General features: G+C 40.8%; 1 protein-coding gene across 5 annotated transcripts in view; it reads right to left on the minus strand.

Annotated features, from left to right (window-relative positions):
• SYTL2 (synaptotagmin like 2) overlaps positions 1–19,918 on the minus strand; it is an 81,511-nt gene that overhangs the window by 7,481 nt on the left and 54,112 nt on the right. For 3 of the 5 annotated variants that reach the window (XM_073336014.2, XM_073336024.2, XM_073336033.2), the window contains 8 exons: positions 14,911–19,308; positions 12,726–12,827; positions 11,124–11,177; positions 7,782–7,829; positions 6,347–6,441; positions 3,489–3,608; positions 2,232–2,401; positions 1,066–1,168 (listed from right to left, as the gene is read on the minus strand). In XM_073336014.2, coding sequence (XP_073192115.1) covers positions 1,066–1,168; positions 2,232–2,401; positions 3,489–3,608; positions 6,347–6,441; positions 7,782–7,829; positions 11,124–11,177; positions 12,726–12,827; positions 14,911–19,308 — 5,090 coding nt within the window. The remainder of the gene's footprint in view (positions 1–1,065; positions 1,169–2,231; positions 2,402–3,488; positions 3,609–6,346; positions 6,442–7,781; positions 7,830–11,123; positions 11,178–12,725; positions 12,828–14,910; positions 19,309–19,918) is intronic. The other 2 variants (XM_073336070.2, XM_073336041.2) reach the window with 2 other exon arrangements.

The following is a 19,918-nucleotide window of genomic DNA, read 5'->3' on the forward strand; positions in this document are numbered from 1 at the left end:
CGTTTGTTAGTAAGAATTACAGAAAAATCAGTACATCTAATTCAGTATATCCAAACATACTGAATACTACTTGGGCAGCTATCTTAAAATATCTGTACATACAGTTATTTAAACTTCACCACACTCCTTTGAGCTAGCAAAATATTATCCCCATTTTGCAGATGGAGAAGTTAAGCTACTTGCTGACGTTACACAAGTCAATGGCGAGTTTAGAACAGAACTCAGGAGTGTCTGATCTCCATCCTGTGCTCAGACCACACTTCCTTCCATACCTGTTTTCAGAAACCAAGTCACTCTATCCAATGTAGTTGAGGAAATACATGTATAAGTGAAAGGAAAGGATACACTGGGTATCACAGAGTATCTGGTCCCACCTGTGCCATAATAAGTTAGCTGCTTTCCAGCCTATTCAGATCAAGTGATAGCTTAATGGACAACTGGGAGTTACAGAAGGACAGAGAGCTCAGGCTGGGTTGGAACCACAGGGAACAAACAAGCTGCTGTGGCAGACCCTGAGCCAGAGTCTGCAGGAGGCCAGATACTCCCAGGGAACCAGCCTGGAGGCCAGTGCTCTATATGGCAGCTGAGGAAAGACTCAAAGGTAGCCCAGAAAAGGGCTGAGAACAGGGCCTAGAGAGCCCACTGAAGAGAATCCATAAAGGACAGGAAAACCTTTTTGTTTATTGGGACTTTCAGTTGGACTTTTGTTACCCCGGACGGGGTTACGTTTGTGATTTGGACAGAGGGTCGAGCTACATCTCTAGCATGGACCAGTGTGCGGAGAGCCAAGGAGACCCATCTTGGAGAAGGAAACTGAGGGAGGGAGTGCTAGTAGGGCCATTCTTGAACACAAGGGGGCACACTGGGGGCAGCCGCATCCTACAATACTGTGCAATAAGAAAGGGCATAGTATGGAGTAGTATCTATAGTTGGGCTGGGCCCTCAAGAAATTTTTGCCATTGACTTGCTCTGTGCTTCTGTTGCCCTTGTCTGTGAAATGAAAGCAATAGCCTTGCTTTGAAAAGTGTTTTGCAATCTATACACCTAGTAATATTAAATAAGTACCCGCAATATTTCATTAAAGACTGGATTCAATGTTTTCTTTTTCACAGAGGTCTTCCTTTTCCCCAGCTTGTATTTCTCTGGAAGCAGGTAAGTCTTTACATATCTAAAAATTTAAACAAACAGAATGATAAGGGCAGCAAGATATTGTGTAAAGCTGCAAGACATGAAATTTTTTTCTCCCCCAAATACACAAATCCAAAAATGAAATACAAGTTTTACAGAAGATAAACTTGGTTAGCAATGCAGTTGTTGTAATGTACACTTTTCAGTTAGTGATTTCTAAGTCATTCAGTACTTACCATTTCAGTAGGTCTGAGTTTTCGATAAGTAATTGCCTTAAGAATGAACATTAATGGTTTCTACAGTATTGATCAAAAGTAAAAGCCCTCTTTAGAATCACAGAAATTAGAGATAGAAGACACCTGTTGGATCATCTTGTCCCCTGCCCTTGCCGAGGTGGCATGTCTAGACCAGTGGTCCCCCCAACCTTTCAGAAGACACTGGCGGGCGCCGGACACCCCGCTGCCAAAATGCCACCGCCGAAAAGTGGCAGAAGTAAGAAGCGCCGCTGCCAAAATGCAGCCGAGAAACGGCAACACTTCTCAGTGGCATTTCGGCAGTGGGGTGTCCTGCGCGCGCAAAAAAATGCCCCGGCGGGTGCCATGGCACCCACAGGCACCGCGTTGAGGACCCCTGGTCTAGACTTTTTGCTGGGATAGCCAAATCTCATATTTAGATGTGCCAATCTAAATCTGGATGCACAAAATGGGGAATTTACCAAGCAGATTATTAATTTGATCATCAAAATATAGAATTTGAAGTTCCTAATAAACTGGGCTTCCTATATCATTCTTTGCTATGGAAGTAAATGCACACACATGTACAGCCTATGTGATTTCTGATCTGTGTAACAGTTATACCTTTATGCTCTCTATAAACGAGCCTTAAAATCTCTAGGAACTGCTATCTGCAAACCCAGTCAGCCATTTACGTTCAATTCAGTGCAAGGAATCAAGGTGGCACATACTTCACTTACGTATTTTCTCTTTTTTTGTTTTCTTTTTTGAAGACAAAGATAATTGTGACTGAAAGGCTCTGCCTGCACTTCTTGTGCATGGAAAAATAACTTCTGTTAGGAAAAACCGTGCAACCCTAATTACACTTACGGGTCTGAATGTTGTTTCTTAACATCTGCAATTGCCAAGTCTTTACACTGGGAAACAAAAATATGGAGCTCCTTCAGCTGTTCTACATAATCAATGGCAAATTGAATGTGGCCTTTAACATCCACATTGCCAAAGTCTCCACTGTAGATGCTCATTACACTTCCGCTCACCTGTACACATGTAAAGGGAAAAAAATGTTCTGTTAGTCTATGCTTCTGGTCAGACATATATGTTATTAGAATGGGAAATATTTAAGAAATTCATCTGCACTCAATTCAGAGACCGTAAAGACACAAACTGTACTCCACTTAGATGTACTTTTGAAACAGTTTTCTTTGAAAAAAGGTTGTAATCCATCCAGTGAGAAAAATATTTACATTTCACTAGCTTTTATTATAAGATGGTTGTAAGCCTCCAAAAACTCAAGTGAAAGGTGCTATGTAGAAGCTCAAAGTATTATTTACTGCCTAATATACAAGACACAAAGTAAAGAGCACACCATATATACAGCATACTCCAATCAGAGTCTTCAGATATTATTCCCATGTGTCTCTATATTTTCTTTCCCACAGAAAATGGGGCCTCAATACTCTGGTGACAGGTACTCTATAAACGCCCAAAAGAGATTAGGGGTAACATTTTCAAGAATACCTAAGTGACCTAGTCACTTTTGAAAGTTTCACCCTAGGTGGATTGGAAGAAGAGTAAGCCAGATGTAGAGGTGGATGGCTTTTTATTCTCATTGTCTCCCTTCAGATCCCCCAAAACTCTCCTTTGTCATGATGCCTGCAAAGAAAACTTGGCAATGGTTTAGGCCCCTGCCCATCATGCAGACTACTATTGTCTCACGGTTTCCTTGTACTCCCTTGTCTGTCAGTATCTATCTGTTGCCTCTATTCTTCTACTTGGATTGTAAGCTTCTTGAGGCAGGGACTGCTTTTTTGATCTGTATTTGTACAGCGCCTAGCACAATGGGGTCCTGATCCATGTCTGGGGGTCCTATCCACTATGATAATCTGTTGTAGTAAAGGCATTTGTAACGGCACCAATCCTTTGATTGGTGAAAATAAAGAAAAAAAATAGTTCAATTTGTTACATTTATATACTAAGGTCAAGAAAATGGAGCATTAGACAACTTTACATAAACTCTGATACTATAGTGATGAAGTCTAGAGAGAAATAGATACCAAGGACGGGGAACGACACAAAGGTTTAGCAAAAGCAGAGTGCCATTAAAACAAGCTTTGGTTTACATACAGAAGACAAGGATGCCATGCCAGAAGAGCCGCTAAGATTGGTTAGAGAGCTTGGGCTCTTCTTGATTCTGCCATGATGATAACTGCTTTCTGATGTTGTATCAGTGTCTCTGTCATCACTCTACAAGACATCACACAAAGGAATCCAGCATGGGCATTTAGAAATCACAAGGAACACAGTTAAAAGTTGTCCTAATTTTAAAAAGCAGACTTGTAAAGACTGGAGCTCTGTGGATATTGGGAGCCACATTCCACAGTAGTGCAGTGCAAGCAATTAATTCCTTAAATTAGATCATGCTTCTGCTTTGCATGTGGGAAGTTAGTTGTGCTAAAAAACAAAAAAAGTTATAGGGAAACGCCACACATTTTAGAATTTGCTACCTGTGTTACAAGTTGAAATCTTGATCTAAAATGTACTTTTACTCCTTTTGTGCAATGATTAGTTTAATTAGCCTCATTAGTTTCACTTTCTCATGCATTAGCTCAGAATAATAACGCAATTTCTAATGCTAAAATCTTTAACCACTCTGAACAAGTTGTTTAGTTAAAGGAGAATGTTCATGGTAGAGGAACATACAAGGAAATAAATGGCTTTTGGAGCATACTTTAGCAGTTACATCAGAAGACTTGGGTTTGGTGTTACTCAGCCAGACACACGCCTGTGGAAACATCTGTCCATCCACCTGTTTGTTGCTATGAGAAGCACACTGTCTATCCTATTAAAAAAACCCATCAAACAGGTGCTTTTGGAGCATGCCTAGAAGGTCACCAAATTCAGGATATTTTGGACTGGGGGTGGGGCCAAATTTCAGACTGAGTCCATAAACAGAACACCCTGTCAGCTGTCTCCTCTCTTTTACAGTGAAGGGAACCAGCTCAGGCACCCCATGCTGACTGCAACTGAGGCAGCATGGCATGGGGAGAGAGATGATCCTGCAGGTAGCAATGTGGGTGCTCATTTTTAGGACATTTGTGTTCTTAAATCATTGCTGTTCTGGCATCCACTAATGCGACTCCACCAGTGATGATAGCATTGGAGCTATAGTGTAGACAGGGCTCGGGTATTTTTAGATGACAACATAGAATCATAGAATATCAGGGTTGGAAGGGACCTCAGGAGGTCATCTAGTCCAACCCCCAGCTCAAAGCAGGACCAATCCCCAACTAAATCATCCCAGCCAGGGCTTTGTCAAGCCTGACCTTAAAAACCTCTAATGAAGGAGATTCCATCACCTCCCTAGGTAACCCATTCCAGTGCTTCACCACCTTCCTAGTGAAAAAGTTTTTCCTAATATCCAACCTAAACCTCCCCCACTGCAGCTTCAGACCATTACTCCTCGTTCTTTCATCTGGTACCACTGAGAACAGTCTGGATCCATCCTGTTTGGAACCCCCTTTCAGGTAGGTGAAAGCAGCTATCAAATCCCCCCGCATTCTTCTCTTCTGCAGACTAAACAATCCCAGTTCCCTCAGCGTCTCCTCATAAGTCATGTGTTCCAGTCCCCTAATAATTTTTGTTGCCCTCCTCTGGACTCTTTCCAATTTTTCCACATCCTTCTTGTAGCGTGGGGCCCCAAAACTGGGCACAGTACTGCAGATGAGGCCTCACCAATGCCGGAGAGAGTGGAATGATCACGCCTCTCAATCTGCTGGCAATGCTCCTTCTTATACAGCCCAAAATGCCATTAGCCTTCTTGGCAACAAGGGCACACTGTTGACTCATATCCAGCTTCTCGTCCACTGTAACCCCTAGGTCCTTTTCAGCAGAACTACTGCCTAGCTGCTCCATTCCTATTCTGTAATAGTGCATGGGATTCTTTCGTCCTAAGTGCAGGACTCTGCACTTGTCCTTGTCGAACCTCAGATTTCTTTTGTCCCAATCCTCTAATTTGTCTAGGGCACTCTGTATCCTATCCCTACCTTCCAGCGTATATACCACTCCTCCCAGTTTAGTGTCATCTGCACACTTGCTGAGGGTGCAATCCACACCATCTTCCAGATCGTTAATGAAGATATTGAACAAAACCGGCCCCAGGACCGACCCTTGGGGCACTCCGCTTGATACCGGCTGCCAACTAGACATGGAGCCATTGATCACTACCCATTGAGCCCGATGATCTAGCCAGCTTTCTATCCACCTTATAGTCCATTCATCCAGCCCATACTTCTTTAACTTGCTGGCAACCCTTGTCAACTACAGGTGTTGTTTTTGGCATGCACAGATGAGGCCCGAAGGGTTCACTCTAGGGCCCATCAACAACTGCTTCTTAAGAAGCCAGAGGACTTTCAACTATCTCGGATGCTTTACCCACAAGAGCAGAGCATGCTGTCTGCAACACTGAGCATCTACTGATTCAGGGACTGAGACAGATTTCTAACTGAACCCCAGTCTCAGACAGGCTACCAAGCTGATCTCCCCAGCGTACTGTTTTGGGAGAATTCACCAGATGGCACTATTACACATCTTCTTACAAGCTCTCTTTCTTAGCATGTGAGCAGTGTACAGTCTGAAAAAAATACTGTATTGTTAGATGGAGACTGTTTAAGGGAAGCTGTTGCAAACAGCAAAAGAGTTTGCTCTGTCTTAATTGCTCAAACTAGCATCAGTTCTTGATGGAGAGTTGCATCCCAGGAACTGAGCATTGCTACTTGGGCTGAGATATCTGAAAAAGGGAATTGCCTACATGCTGTTTGTGGCCACCTCTCTTCAAGTTCTGGTGTACATGTAGTGTAAATTACACTGAGAAGAAACCCCAGCTCCACACCACTGATTCAAAAGTAAGCTGAACTGGAAGGCCCCAAAAACGAATACATTAAATTACTCCTCTTTATACTATTTTTTTAAAATCAGATACTTGCCTCTTCCTGTAGAAATGCTGGTACTGACTTGCTCAGTCTTTTGAGTTTTTCAGGATTTGAAAACTGATTATCGGGGTCTGAAGGCACTGTGGAGACTAAAAGAGCAGCAATTCAAGTTTTAAAAATATCCTGCCTTCTGACATTAACCGAACTTGGTCCTAATAAGCAGAGATTGGGATAGACTACTTTGGACAAAAATACATTTACATGCACATGCTGTATCCATGTGTAACTTGTATGCAAGATATTTCATAGATTCATCAATTTTAAGGGCAGAAGGGACCATTATAGTCATCTAGTCTGACTTGTGCAACAGGCTAGAGAACCTTGATTCACTATGTTGTGCTGTACATAAAATATAATTTTTACATATAATTATATAATACACTAACCCAGGTGCTGCATGAAAGTTTTGACCACCAATTTAAAGATTAACTTTAAAAAACCTTTTACCTGCCAACTCTTAAGGTTTCTGATTTCCTCCTGGAACAGAAGGCGAAACCGTGCTTTTTGGACATGAACAATGTCACTAAATGTAGCTGAGATAACAGAACTATGGCTCTTGATCAGTAAATAAAGGCCAAGCCCTGCTCTCCTTAATCATGCAACTAGACTCATTCATGTCAATGGGATTATACGTTAAACGAGCAGGGTTTAGTCCCAGAAGAGGAAGTCATTTTCAAATATTCTGATTTGGTTACATAATGTATTAACAGACAGAATGTATTCTGTTAATGATTCAGTATCTAAAGCATGTCTGTTCACCTTCAAAAGTGTTTTCATTGAATTACATTGCCAAATTCTTAATTTAATACATTGTTCATAGCAACAGTGCAGAAGCTAGCCTTGCAAGTAATGATTTATATCAAACCAATGGTTCTCAACCTTGTACTATAGCATGGTCTTTTCCATCCCAGGAGTCCAGCCCCATTTAGGAATATGGGAAAGGTAAGGTGACACCCTCCCCCCTGACATCTGTTCAAAGCCTCCGGGTTGAGGACTTTGGCACTATACATGATGTTTGCAAAACTGCACTAACTGCTTTTGCTACAATGTCAAGCACTATCATTTCCCATGACAGACAAGGAGTACCAATTTGGCAGCATGCCAGATACAACCAAGGTTAAGTATGCGTGCAAATGTTGTAGTAACCATGTACAATTCCTCCCCAGATGTCACACACGTGCATCCCAAACAAACTTTGTACAAGACAAGGTGTCTCAGTCCAATTACCCCAAAACTGAAATTGTACCTCAAGGTTACACTGAAAATACACAAGGCATTGTTGGCACGCAGTTAGCTTTGTGAGCTGCAGCATTTAGTAACAAAAACAAAGTCCAGACTTATTAGTTAGTTGATATTAAATTAAAGGGATTTGAAACTAAATCAGTGGAGAGTTATATCCACTGGTTGATTGAAAGATCCTGTTACTCACTTCCTTGTACATTTTCATTTGTCTCTTGTTGCTGATCGGTTTTCTGATCTGCTCAGATGGGCAACATTGAGAACAATACATTGTCATTCAGTAGTAAAGATATCAGGTTTGTATAAACGAGGAGTCCTTCGGGGACCTTAGAGACTAACATTTATTTGGGCATAGCTTTTGTGAGCTAAACCCACTTCATCAGATGCATGGAGTGGAAAACACAGAGGTAGGTATAAATACACAGCATATGAAAAGATGGGAGTTGCCTTACAAAGTGGGGGGTCAGAACTAGCGAGCCAATTCAATTAAGGTGGAAGTGGACTATTCTCAACAGTTGACAAGAAGGGGTGAATACCAAGGGAGGAAAAAAATCACTTTTGTAGTGCTAATGAGGCCAATGTAATCAAGGTGGCCCAGCAGGGGGAAATTAGTTTTTGTAGTGACCCATCCACTCCTAATCTTTATTCAGGCCTAATTTGATGGTGTCCAGTTTGCAAATTAATTCCAGTTCTGCAGTTTCTCGTTGGAGTCTGTTTTTGAAGTTTTTTTGTTGAAGAATTACCACTTTTAAATCTGTTATTGAGGGTCCAGGAAGACTGAAGTGTTCTCCTACTGGTTTTTGAATGTTATAATTCTTGACGTCTGATTTGTGTCCATTTATTCTTTTGCGTAGAGACTGTCCAATGTACATGGCAGAGGGGCATTGCTGGCACATGATGGCATATATCACATTGGTAGATGTGCAGGTGAACGAGCCCCTGATGGTGTGGCTGATGTGGTTACGTCCTATGATGGTGTCCCTTGACTAGATATGCGGACAAAGTTGGCAACGGGTTCTGTTGCAGGGACTGGTTCCTAGGTTACTGTTTTTGTTGTGTGGTGTGTAGTTGCTGGTGAATATTTCCTTCAGGTTGGGGGGCTGTCTGTAAGTGAGCACTGGCCTGTCTCCCAAGGTCTGAGAGAGTGAGGGATCGTCCTTCAGGATAGGTTGTAGATCCTTGATGATGCACTGGAGAAGTTTTAGTTGGGGGCTGTAGGTGACGGCTAGTGGTGTTCTGTTACTTTCTTTGTTGGGCCTGTCCTGTAGTAGGTGACTTCTGGGTACCCTTCTGGCTCTGTCAATCTGTTTCTTCACTTCCCCAGGTGAGTACTATAGTTTTAAGAACACTTGATAGAGATCCTGTAGGTGTTTGTCTCTGTCTGAGGGATCGGAGCAAATGCGGTTGTATCTTAGAGCTTGGCTGTAGACAATGGATTGTGTGATGTGGTCTGGATGAAAGCTGGAGGCATGTAGGTAAGTATAGCGGGCTGTAGGTTTCTGGTATAGGGTGGTGTTTATGTGACCATCGTTTATTTGCATCGTAGTGTCCAGGAAGTGGATCTCTTGTGTGGACTGGACCAGGCTGAGGTTGATGGTGGGATGGAAATTGTTGAAATCCTGATGAAATTCCTCAAGGGCCTCCTTCCCATGGGTCCAGATGATGATGATGATGTCATCAATGTAGCGGAAGTAGAATAGGGGCATTAGGGGACGAGAGCTGAGGAAGCGTTGTTCTAAGTTAGCCATAAAAATGTTGGCATACTGTGGGGCCATGCGGGTACCCATAGCAGTGCTGCTGATTTGAAGGTATAAATTGCACAAAATCAGACATCAAGAATTATAATATTCAGAAACCAGTAGAACACTTCAATCTCCCTGGACACTCAACAACAGACTTAAAAGTGGCAATTCTTCAACAAAAAAACTTCAAAAATAGACTCCAACGAGAAACTGCAGAACTGGAATAAATTTGCAAACTGGACACCATCAAATTAGGCCTGAATAAAGACTGGGAGTGGATGGGTCACTACAAAAACTAATTTCCCCCTGCTGGGTCACCTTGATTACACTTATGCCCAAATAAATGTGTTAGTCGCTAAGGTTCCACAAGGACTCCTCATTGTTTTTGGTGATACAGACTAATATGGCTACCACTCTGAAACCTGTCACCAGGTTTATATAGTGATTGTAGAACCAGACACTTTATACGTCAACCTGAAGATCGATCATCTTTCGTCCTCCTTCACAATCATTATTGGCCTGGATTTCCAAGACTCGTATCATCCCTCACTGTACATTTGGGGCATTTTCCTTTTTTGGACAATCTGGAGTGCAACCAATGCAACAGGACCTATCAGCAAGTGAAGTCCAAGCATTAAAGGCGAGACTTTCAAAATTGCTTCAGTACTGGCCTGAGGCTGCTCCCTCTGAAATCAACATTTGACCAAGTACTGAGCACTTTGGAAACTCCCACCCTAAATTTGCCAGGGTAGATATTTGTGTCAGTCTTTACCATGACTGACTCGAGCACAAAAATAATCTGGCTGCTTGAAAAGACAAAAAACCTACCCTTTCAGCTCAATTATACGTACACATTTCATATATATTTTCACTGAAATCCACAGCTATGTCCCTAGTTCAGGGAAATGCTTAAGTACATGCTTAAAGGCCCACTGATTACTCTCTGCACCATGCAATGGACAGCAGTATAGGGCCCAAGTGCACTATGATCAGACTACAGACTAACTACAAAACACAATGAAGCCTCTAAAAGAGTGTCAGTAATAAATACAACTAAACGTGACTAGTTTTAGAATTGTGGTGCCACTGGATAGCACTTAAAAGGAAGTAAAAATGTGTCCTATACCACCATATTCAGTGTCACTAGCTCAGTGTAACCTAGTAATTTTTGGTTTTGTTTTAAATTCAGGATCTTTTAGTTCGTGTTTACAAACACTCACTCAATGACACCTATGAGAGATTTGTGCACATATATGATGGAGAGTTTGGCCCATGCAATATACCAGATGAATTTATAAGTGTACTAGTCGATCATCAGTATCGAGAGTCGGCAAGCCAGTGGCTTATCCATTATCTCAGAGCAAGCAAATCCACTTGTGTCTTAAGTCTTTGCTTTGGTGGATAGAACCATTTTACAGTGCAACAAATTAGCATGCTAATTTGATATTTTAGCAGCCCAATTCTTCATTAATCAATACCCAAAGCTCTCATTGACTTCAGTGGCCATGACACATGTGGAATGACTGAAGGATCAAGCCCAGATGAAACACTGTGACATAAACAAAGTTGTTTACAATAATAGTTGGATATCACAATACTAATATATTGTTTAGAAATAAAAGCAAAGGTGGAGAAATGCTACCCAAGTATTTAAACCATGCAGAAATTAACTAATTAAATTACCATACAGCAGTGATACAATTCTGAAATTCACCAACTCTTTGGCTGGTGAGTGGAGGAGAACGCTGAAAAAAATACTATGTTCATGCACACACAAATAAGATATTTACCATCTTCAGCACTAAGTACTAACTCTTCTTTTGGGATATCTACTTTTCCTTTATCTGTGCAGGAAAAAGTAACAGTTAGTAAAGTTTGCTGTTCAGGAAGGTAGTATGGATTATAGTGCCAGCCACAGAGTTTATAAGAAATAAGGTCAAAAATCAGCAGAGCCACAGCCCAGGTTAAATGCATAAACCACAAGGTTAAATGCTGTCCATAAAACACTTTCTACCTGGATTACAAAATTCAACTAGTTTACTCTAAAGGGAGCTCTCATGTCATTGTTTAATACAGTTTACATCAGTACAGTGCTGTACTGATGCCTGAGGTCCTACAGTCAGTTACAAATAAGCAACAGCACATTAAAAATAAAGAGAATGAAGAGTTCTTATGTCTGTATTTTAAACTAGTGTAAGATGCCTGAACTGGCCAGCTCCTTCCAAAACCCAAAGCTCTATTCATGAATATCTACATGCATGAAGTTTCACACATTTTCCCCATTATGCACAGCAATCAATAAGATATTGAAAAATACACAACAATGAACATAGGTGTAAGTGAAATTTTGAACACAAGCATATTTGATTGCATAATTTAAATAGGAACTCAGAGCCAAATTTACTGCTGGTGTAAGTAGGTGCAATTCTACTGAAGTCAATGCAGTTGTCTCACTTGCACCACTCATTAATTTGGTCCATATCCATTTGTAGGTGAAAGTTGATATTTGTATGTTGCTCCTTTGGGTGCTTGCACATCCCCTTATTGTATAACAAGCACAAAGCCCACTACTGAGCAAAGCCAGGCTGATTAAGATCAATTCAATGCATATTTCTCGGAAGACGTCTGCTGAGTGGATAAATTTACATGAACACTCCTGTGTAAACTCCATGCAAGTTATTTATAAATAGAGCTGGCCCACAAGAGAAAACTATAACCATGGAGAGCATTTCAGGAGACTCAAGGCCGATCTGGCTTTAAAAAAACCCAAAACAAAACAACAACAAAAACCCATGCAAATGGGAGGACAGGATTAAATGTTTTCTCAGTCACAACCCGGACATTTATAGATTTACAGCTAGTGGCAGAGAAGAGTTAAGCCCTCTTTAAACCTTTAAAACTTGCTAGTGGAATTAGGAATGGACATGGCAGTTGCATCCTTGCCAGCCTATTTCCTGCCACTGCAAGTATAAACATTGTTACGAAGATGGCTATCTGAATGGAATGTGAGAGGAGATGAAAGAAGGGGTTGAAAAAGCATGTCTTAATTAAGCGTGCAAAAAAGAAGCCTATTTTATATTCAGCTGTGACTGAGAATGAAATACAGGAGTAAGTGTTCAAAATGAGCATGCAGTATTGAAATCAAAACCTGGTCAAAAGCACCATTTAGACTAGAGCACTGCTCCTTACTTCTTATTCAGAAGTCAGATTATAAAGTATGGTGGTTATTTATTTACTTATTTTGGATGCTCATTCTGAGGACAGTTTTCCTGCCAAAACCCATGGTTGGAATATTAGAGAGCCAGTTGGTGAAGATGTGTGGAAGGATAGTATATAAGTATTTTTAAGCTTAGTTGGGGGCATGGAAGACAGCAGACAAGCTTTGTGCTCACTTGATGTGGCTGATGGAATGTCCTCTAGACTTTTGGAAGGCCTTTGCCTATCTGCACTCCTTTTCAGAGCCTTCAAAATAGGATCTAATTCTTCTTCTGAACCTGTCACGGGACAAAATACATGAACACTGGACAGACAGACAGACATGCCTTTTTAAATGAGAGCCACTTTAGAAATCAATGGCTATTTTTAACTAATGAAGAGATATTTTAACCCTTAGCAAAATATTAAAAATTCTAGTTTTCACAACTATGAAAGACCAAAGGAAAAATTAGGGAAAGGTGCAGATGTTTAGTCATGGATTTGGAGACATAATGGAATTCTAAATTACTAGGTAAAAATACGTGCACTACCAAAGACCAGCAGGATCAATAGTCACTGAATTCAATAGCTTAAATTACTTGGACACAGGCTTTCAGGAATACATATTTTAGAAGTGATTTAACTGTAAACTGCCATGGCAGCATTGTATTGACTTGGGGGAAAAAAAAGGAAATTTAACATTAATTTTAAGAGTTATGGAGCAAAAATTTACCCCTCCGGTGTGTTTGTATAGGTCTCCTACTGATCAACAGATGTGCCACATGGTCATTTGGCCTATTGTTTTGTCTACATACACACATACTAGAGGTAGGCAAACTAATTCAGACTCGTTGCTTGAGATGGACTCAGAGTGACTCAGCTGTATCTACAAATAAGCAGAAGTCTAGCTAGAAACCCAAACCCTGTTGTAGAACTGCTTCCTAATGGAGAATATGGGGGTTATTTTAATAATGGGGACGTGTTTCTATTTGAATTACAAAAAAAAACCAGAGGCAACAATTCATGTCATGTAGTTCAAACAGCAGCCATAGGAAAACTCAACTTCTACCACCTTGGGACAGATTCAGATCTTAGAAGTTAATGGTCTCATCTGTCCCAGTTGGCAGTCCCATGTGCCATCTCATCCCTTCAAAAATCCCTTTCTGCCGCCTTCCTCCACCCTCCCCATGAGCAAAAAAGTGACCCAAAATGCTTCACTTTAGCTATGGCGCAAAGCCTGAAGCCCTTGCTTAAGTTTTACTCATTCTTCACTTAGGCCAGAAGTCCCATTGGCTTCAATTGTGTTTTGCCCAAGTTAAGAGTGAGGAATTAAGGATAAGACCGCTGGCAGCCCCTGCAAATTTCACAGGTTTCTCAAAAAGAGAAGGAGTACTTGTGGCACCTTAGAGACTAACCAATTTATTTGAGCATAAGCTTTCGTGAGCTACAGCTCACTTCATCGGATGCATGAGCTGTAGCTCACGAAAGCTTATGCTCAAATAAGTTTGTTAGTCTTTAAGGTGCCACAAGTACTCCTGTTCTTTTTGTGAATACAGACTAACACGGCTGCTACTCTGAAACAGGTTTCTCAGCGTCTCTAGTTAAGGGGAACAATCCTGATTTCTCAGAACAAATATTAAATTAACCCCTCATCTGAAGCAACTCCAATAGTTTAATTGCATGGGCACTGCGTATCACCATCCTGTACAGGAGACCAGAGCCACTCCAGTGCTGCCATCTCTTATAGATGCACCTCTATTTGAATACTAACTTTTCGGTGGAAGATAACACTAAGTGAACATAGCCCCATGTTCTGATGCAACAGGCTGCAGCAATGAATTGATTAAGGCAGGGGTGGGCCTTCTCCTTTGCACATTGTGGTATAAGTACAGATGGGAAAGCAGAAGCAAATATCTGGTTTAGCCAGATGTCCCTTGCTAACAGGACCCCTTTCTTACATCAGCCTGTGAAACATTCTTAAAAAAAAAAAAAAAAAAAAAAGGCAGCTCTAAAGCCCAAAGTTTAAATAATAGAATTTACGGTTCCCACACTGAACAAAAACTGCCATAAGGGGAAGAAACAGATGTGGCAAGCCCGACTCTCTCTCTATAGGCATGCAATAGGGTTATTCCAGCCCAACTCCCTGGACTGCAAGCCACACTGCATGCATGTCTTTTCAAAACATCTGCTGACTAGGTATTAAAAAAGTTCATTAGAAAAGATGCCTGGATCGTTCAGTTAAGAAAATGAATGAGAATCTCAGTCAGGCTTTTGCTTCACCATTCTTAAGGTAGGTTATCAAAAAATTCTAGCCATATTTCTTAAAGAATAATAATAATAAATAATCCATAACCATTGATTTAAGAATTCAAAAATGCTCACAAGTTGAACCTGAAAGATCAGAGCCAAAACTTATGGTGTCATCTTGATCATCATAAGGAGATGCTAGGAGCAGCTCCACTTTACTTATTTTGGAGGAGCGATCATCATCTGTAAGTGGTGTGCTTGCTCTCCTGAATATAGATGGTACATCCACTTCAGATGTTGCCTCACTGTCATCTGCTAAGGAAACGCTTTTATCAACGTCCTTTCCTGCTGCTTCCTCTCTTTTATTTTCATTTTTTATCTCCATCTTATGTGTCTTGATAACAGCCGCACCGTTCTCTCTTTCCTTGGGAAGGGCTTCAGTTGATGCCAGGTTAGTCTGTATTGTTTTCTCAAATGCTACATTTCTTTCAGGGAGAGCAGAACCTCTCACTTCATTTACCACATGGTCTTCCTTTACGGCTTTGTCATTTTGTTTCAAAGTCTCTCTCTTGATTGGTATCTTAAACTCTGTGCGATAGCCACTTGAAGCACTTGGACCAGAGAGTGGCATTTTAATGGCTAGACTTTCCTTTTCTGCTTGAGACACAGAGTCATTGGGTCTTTCCTGTTTTCCCATCTTCGTTGGCAGCTGAGATGAAATGTCAGATGCTTCTTTAAGAAGTTTTTTTAAGCAGATATTCAATTCACTGCATTCTGCTTTTGTTGGAGCAACAGTTTTTTCTACAGTTTCTTTTATTTCTTGAGCATGGTCCGTCTCTTGTTGGAAAGGGGAATACGCACTCAGATTAGGCTGTGTCCTACCCTGTATTACACTATCCAAGCTTTTCAGCTTAAGAGGTGGCATTTCAGATGCTTCCCTAAGCAGTTTCTGCAAACTAGCATTAAAGTCTCCAAGCTCAGATTTGGAAGGAGCAACAGATTTTGCTATGGTTTCATTTACTTCTTGAGGATGGTCAGTATCTTGCTGATAAGTTAAGTCTATGCTCTGATTAGGCTGTACCCCTATACTCTTCTGCATTGCATTCTCCATGCTTTTCAGTTTAGGAGTTTGCATTTCAGATACTTCCTTCAGCAGTTTCTCTAACCCAGAATAAAATTCACTGAGTTCTGATTTGGAAGGAGCAACGGCTTTTGCTATGGTTTCCTTTACTTCTTGAGGATGGTCAATATCTTGTTGGTAAGTGCAGTTCACACTCTGATTAGGCTGTATCCTAACGTGCATCTCATTGTCAAAGCTTTTCTGGTCAGAGGGTGGCATTTGAGAAGCTTCCTTGAGCAGTTTCTGCAAACTAGCATTAAATTCACGGAGTTCAGGTTTTGGCTGAACTGTTTTTACTAGTATTTCAGTCACTTCATGATGGTTACCAGGAGATACAGGATGATCTGTTTGATCCTCTGGCTGAGAGCTTACATTTTCTCCACTTTTTGCATGTAAAGGTAACAGCACTTTAGCTGCCTCTTCATCTGGTTTCTCCAAGCGTGTATTGATTGGGCTAACATTATCCTGATATGGAACTGTAGTTCTCTCTACAGTCCCAATTTCATCTGGAGTCCCAACCCTTTCTTGGGCAGTAACAGAAGTAGCCTGGTCAGTCTCTGTGACCTGCTTATAAAATCTTTGCCCATCTTCTTCAGGCACATTCTCAGGCGCTGCTTGTTTACTGTTATCTATATTGTATGATGAAAATGAGATTTTGGATGCTTCCTTAAGTAGTTTCTTTAAACCAGCATCCAGATCACAGAGTTCAGTTTTAGGTGGAACCGTGGTTTTTTCTACAGTCTCTGAGACTGCCTCTCCAGGAGGCTGTGCTTCATTCTGGGTCATGACATAAGCAGCTATGCCAGGATGCATTGCCTTTGGGGAAGAGCTTGGAATGGCTTCTGCATGAGAACTCTCTCTCTGGATACCCTCGTCCGCATCTGCTGCCTGATGTAATGGACAGAAAGCGTCAGATTCCTTAAGCAGCTTCCCTAGACCAATTTTTAGTTCATCAAGTTCATCTTTGGGTTGAATGATGGTTTTTTCCATAGTTTCTTTTACTTCTTGAGGAAGTGCTTCCTCTTTTTGATATCTAGGATAAGTGTTGTGACTCCGTTCCATCACCTTTTCAAAAAATGTTCTCTGCCCAGGCCAAGAAACTTTCTCTTCGGAAGTATTTTCTGTTACGTTCTGACTAGAAGAGGATGATATTTGGGAGGTTTCCTTTAGTAGTTTCTCTAGCCCAGCATTAAATGCATCGAGTTCAGCCTTTGATGGAGCAACAGTTTTGTCTACAGTCTCTGCAACCTCCTCTTTAGGAGATTCTGCTTTTTCCTTGGAGTCTGTGGGAGCAGCCTTGCTCTGCATTGTTTTTACAGAAACAATTAGCTGTTCATCAATTCCCAATTCTTTTCTTGGAGAACCTTGATCACCAGCTGGTTGGAATGATGGCAAGGGTGCCTCAGACATTTCTTTAAGCAGTTTCTGTAAGCCATTGTTAAATGTGCTGTGCTGTACTTTCGGTGGAACAATCCTTTTTTCTACATATTCTTTAACTTCTTGCTCTGGAAGATCCACCTTTTCTTCAGGTTTTGAGATCACTGACTTTCCTACATTTTTTCCCACTATTTGGACAGATTCTGCATTTTCTGTCCGTGTCAGATTCACTGACCAAGGAATGGGCTGCCCTTCCTGTCTAGATGACTCAGGTACTTTGAAGTTTATTTTCTTTGTTCTCTCTCTCAAGGGAAGTTGATTTTGCTGTTGAACCATCACCTCTTCTTCGCTCATCTCTGCTCTGCTTTCTTTAAGTTCCTTTGACTCTTTTTGGTAAGTTGCTGAACTAATATTACCTGGGGAAGTAGTTTCATTTTCCTCATGTGATTTAGCTCCAATATCCCAAAAACTTCTCAAACTCTGAAAATGCAATGGGTTGGAAATTTGATTCTTAGACTCCTCATCTATTTTTTCCTTCAAAGACAAAATCTTAAAGTTTGGCTTCTGTTGTGTAGAAGAGGGATTTCGGTCATTTTCTGGAGATACTTGTTTCCCATCTTCATACTTGTTTGATGAAGCAGGAGTAAAACCAATTCTTGGTTGCAAATTATTTGCTTTTGGCAATTTTGTAAATTCATTAACCTTACCATCAGATTGGAGTATTTTTCTGGACTTCTCAACATTATGGTTTGCTTTGGATTTCTCCATTATATCTGGCCCAGTCGTTGAAGACTTTAGAAATTTATCTTTAGATGCCTCGTCATCACTTAATTCAACTCTTCTGACAGTAACCAAACTATGCTTGTTTTGAACTTTTGATTCACTTGATAAGGATGCTGCAGAATCAGTGGGTTTTACTGTTCTACTTCCTTTATTGATGTATTGTGCTGTGCTACTAGCTGATGGGGTAGTACTTAAAATGCCTTCCTTATTTGTAAGTCTGGGTCCAGTTGTGTCCCTTTCCCAGAAAGCCCTAATATCCCTTACTCTTCTCTTTTGTTCTGTCTCCTCATCTGAGATTTGTACCTGCAATGGCTGTTTGGATTCATGCTGAGGCAAGACGGGTAGTTTTGTCCTAGAATGACTTGGATCTAGTTGAATACTTCCTTGATCAAGTAAACCAGGTTCTTTTCTCTCTATTCCTCTATCATCAAATCCAGTCTGTGACTGAACATGGTCTTCTTCCAAGAGAGATTTGATAGTGCATATTTTCTCTTCCTCTTTCTGAATTCCTGTTTGCACATTAGTTTTCAATAGTGAACCTTCATTTAGCTTTTCAGGAGAACTGAAACTCTTTGAACCTGGTTTGCCTTTTCCATCTTTAAGAAACGTTGGTTCTTTATATGCTGCACTTTCATCCTCTGGTTTGTATAACGTTTTGCCTTCTGCAGCCGATTTTTTAAGAATGTGTGTTTCATCTAATTTAGTAACTGGAAGATCAGTGACCTGTAAATGTATCTTCTCTCTACCACTTTTGCTCTTTCCAAGTACAATAGGTCCTTTGTTATAGTCTGTTCCTTGAATCTCTTGACTTTGATTTTCTTTTTTTCCTACTTTTAATATCTGTATGTCTTCTGCATCAACTGCTGCAGGTTTCAAAACATTGCTTGGTTTCCCATGGTTTCCAAATGACAAGTCAATCAGTGGTGTATTTTCATCTGTGCTTGGTCCACTATCTTTTGTAGTTATAACTCTTGCCCTGGATGATAAGTACAGTTCTTCTTTGGACTCTCTCCTTTGGGAAGTTACCGATGGAGTGTTCTCATCGCCAGTATTGGCGCTTCTTTTAAACCAATCTAATACTTTTGATATGGACTCATCAGCTGCCTTCATGAACTCAGCAGCATGTTTATCAGGCTTGGAAGTGGTTTTAGCACTTTGATTCTCAACAAGAACAGGCTTACCTTGTTGAAGGTCTGCAGTGCTGGCATTTGGAACCTGAGTAGATTTTGTCTTAGCAGAAAGTGGCTGCTGATCTGTAACATAAAATCACCTTTCAAGATAAGGAGTCAACAAACATGTGATTTTGCTGAAACACATTTTCCACCTTGATTAAAAGAAAAATCTAGTAGTGCTTATCATAGCTTGTTTCCCCTTCCCATTGCTGCTTGTTATTTTAAGAACAACTGTTTACGTGAAAACAGCAATCAAAAAGCCAAAATAAAGAGCGATATGATGGGGAGAAGGTGTGGCTCTTGGGAGCCTATCAAAGTTTACCACCAATTTGGAAGAAGAGTTGGAGTGGTCTTCCTGCCTTTGGCAGGGATGAGTTAACAGTATCCCCGATACGGGGCAAAATCCACAGGATTTCTTCTTGGGGTGCATAAAAATAGTTAGAGATACTTTTGGCTTTCAAAATGCATTATGCTGCAGGCAAGGTATTTATTAAAGAATAATTAGTGGATTAAGAGACTCCTCTAGACATCAATATGCTTGGATGCTTCATTTTCCACTGAGTCCCCACTACAAGTTATACAAGCTAAAACACAGATATATCCCATATGTTTGTTCTTTTAGCTTGAAAAAAATATTTCAAGGGAAGAATATTGATATACTGGCAGCACAGCAATGAAAATAGGCTTGTAG

Source organism: Lepidochelys kempii, chromosome 1 (genome assembly GCF_965140285.1).
Source record: "Lepidochelys kempii isolate rLepKem1 chromosome 1, rLepKem1.hap1, whole genome shotgun sequence".
Classification (NCBI taxonomy): Eukaryota; Metazoa; Chordata; order Testudines; family Cheloniidae; genus Lepidochelys; species Lepidochelys kempii.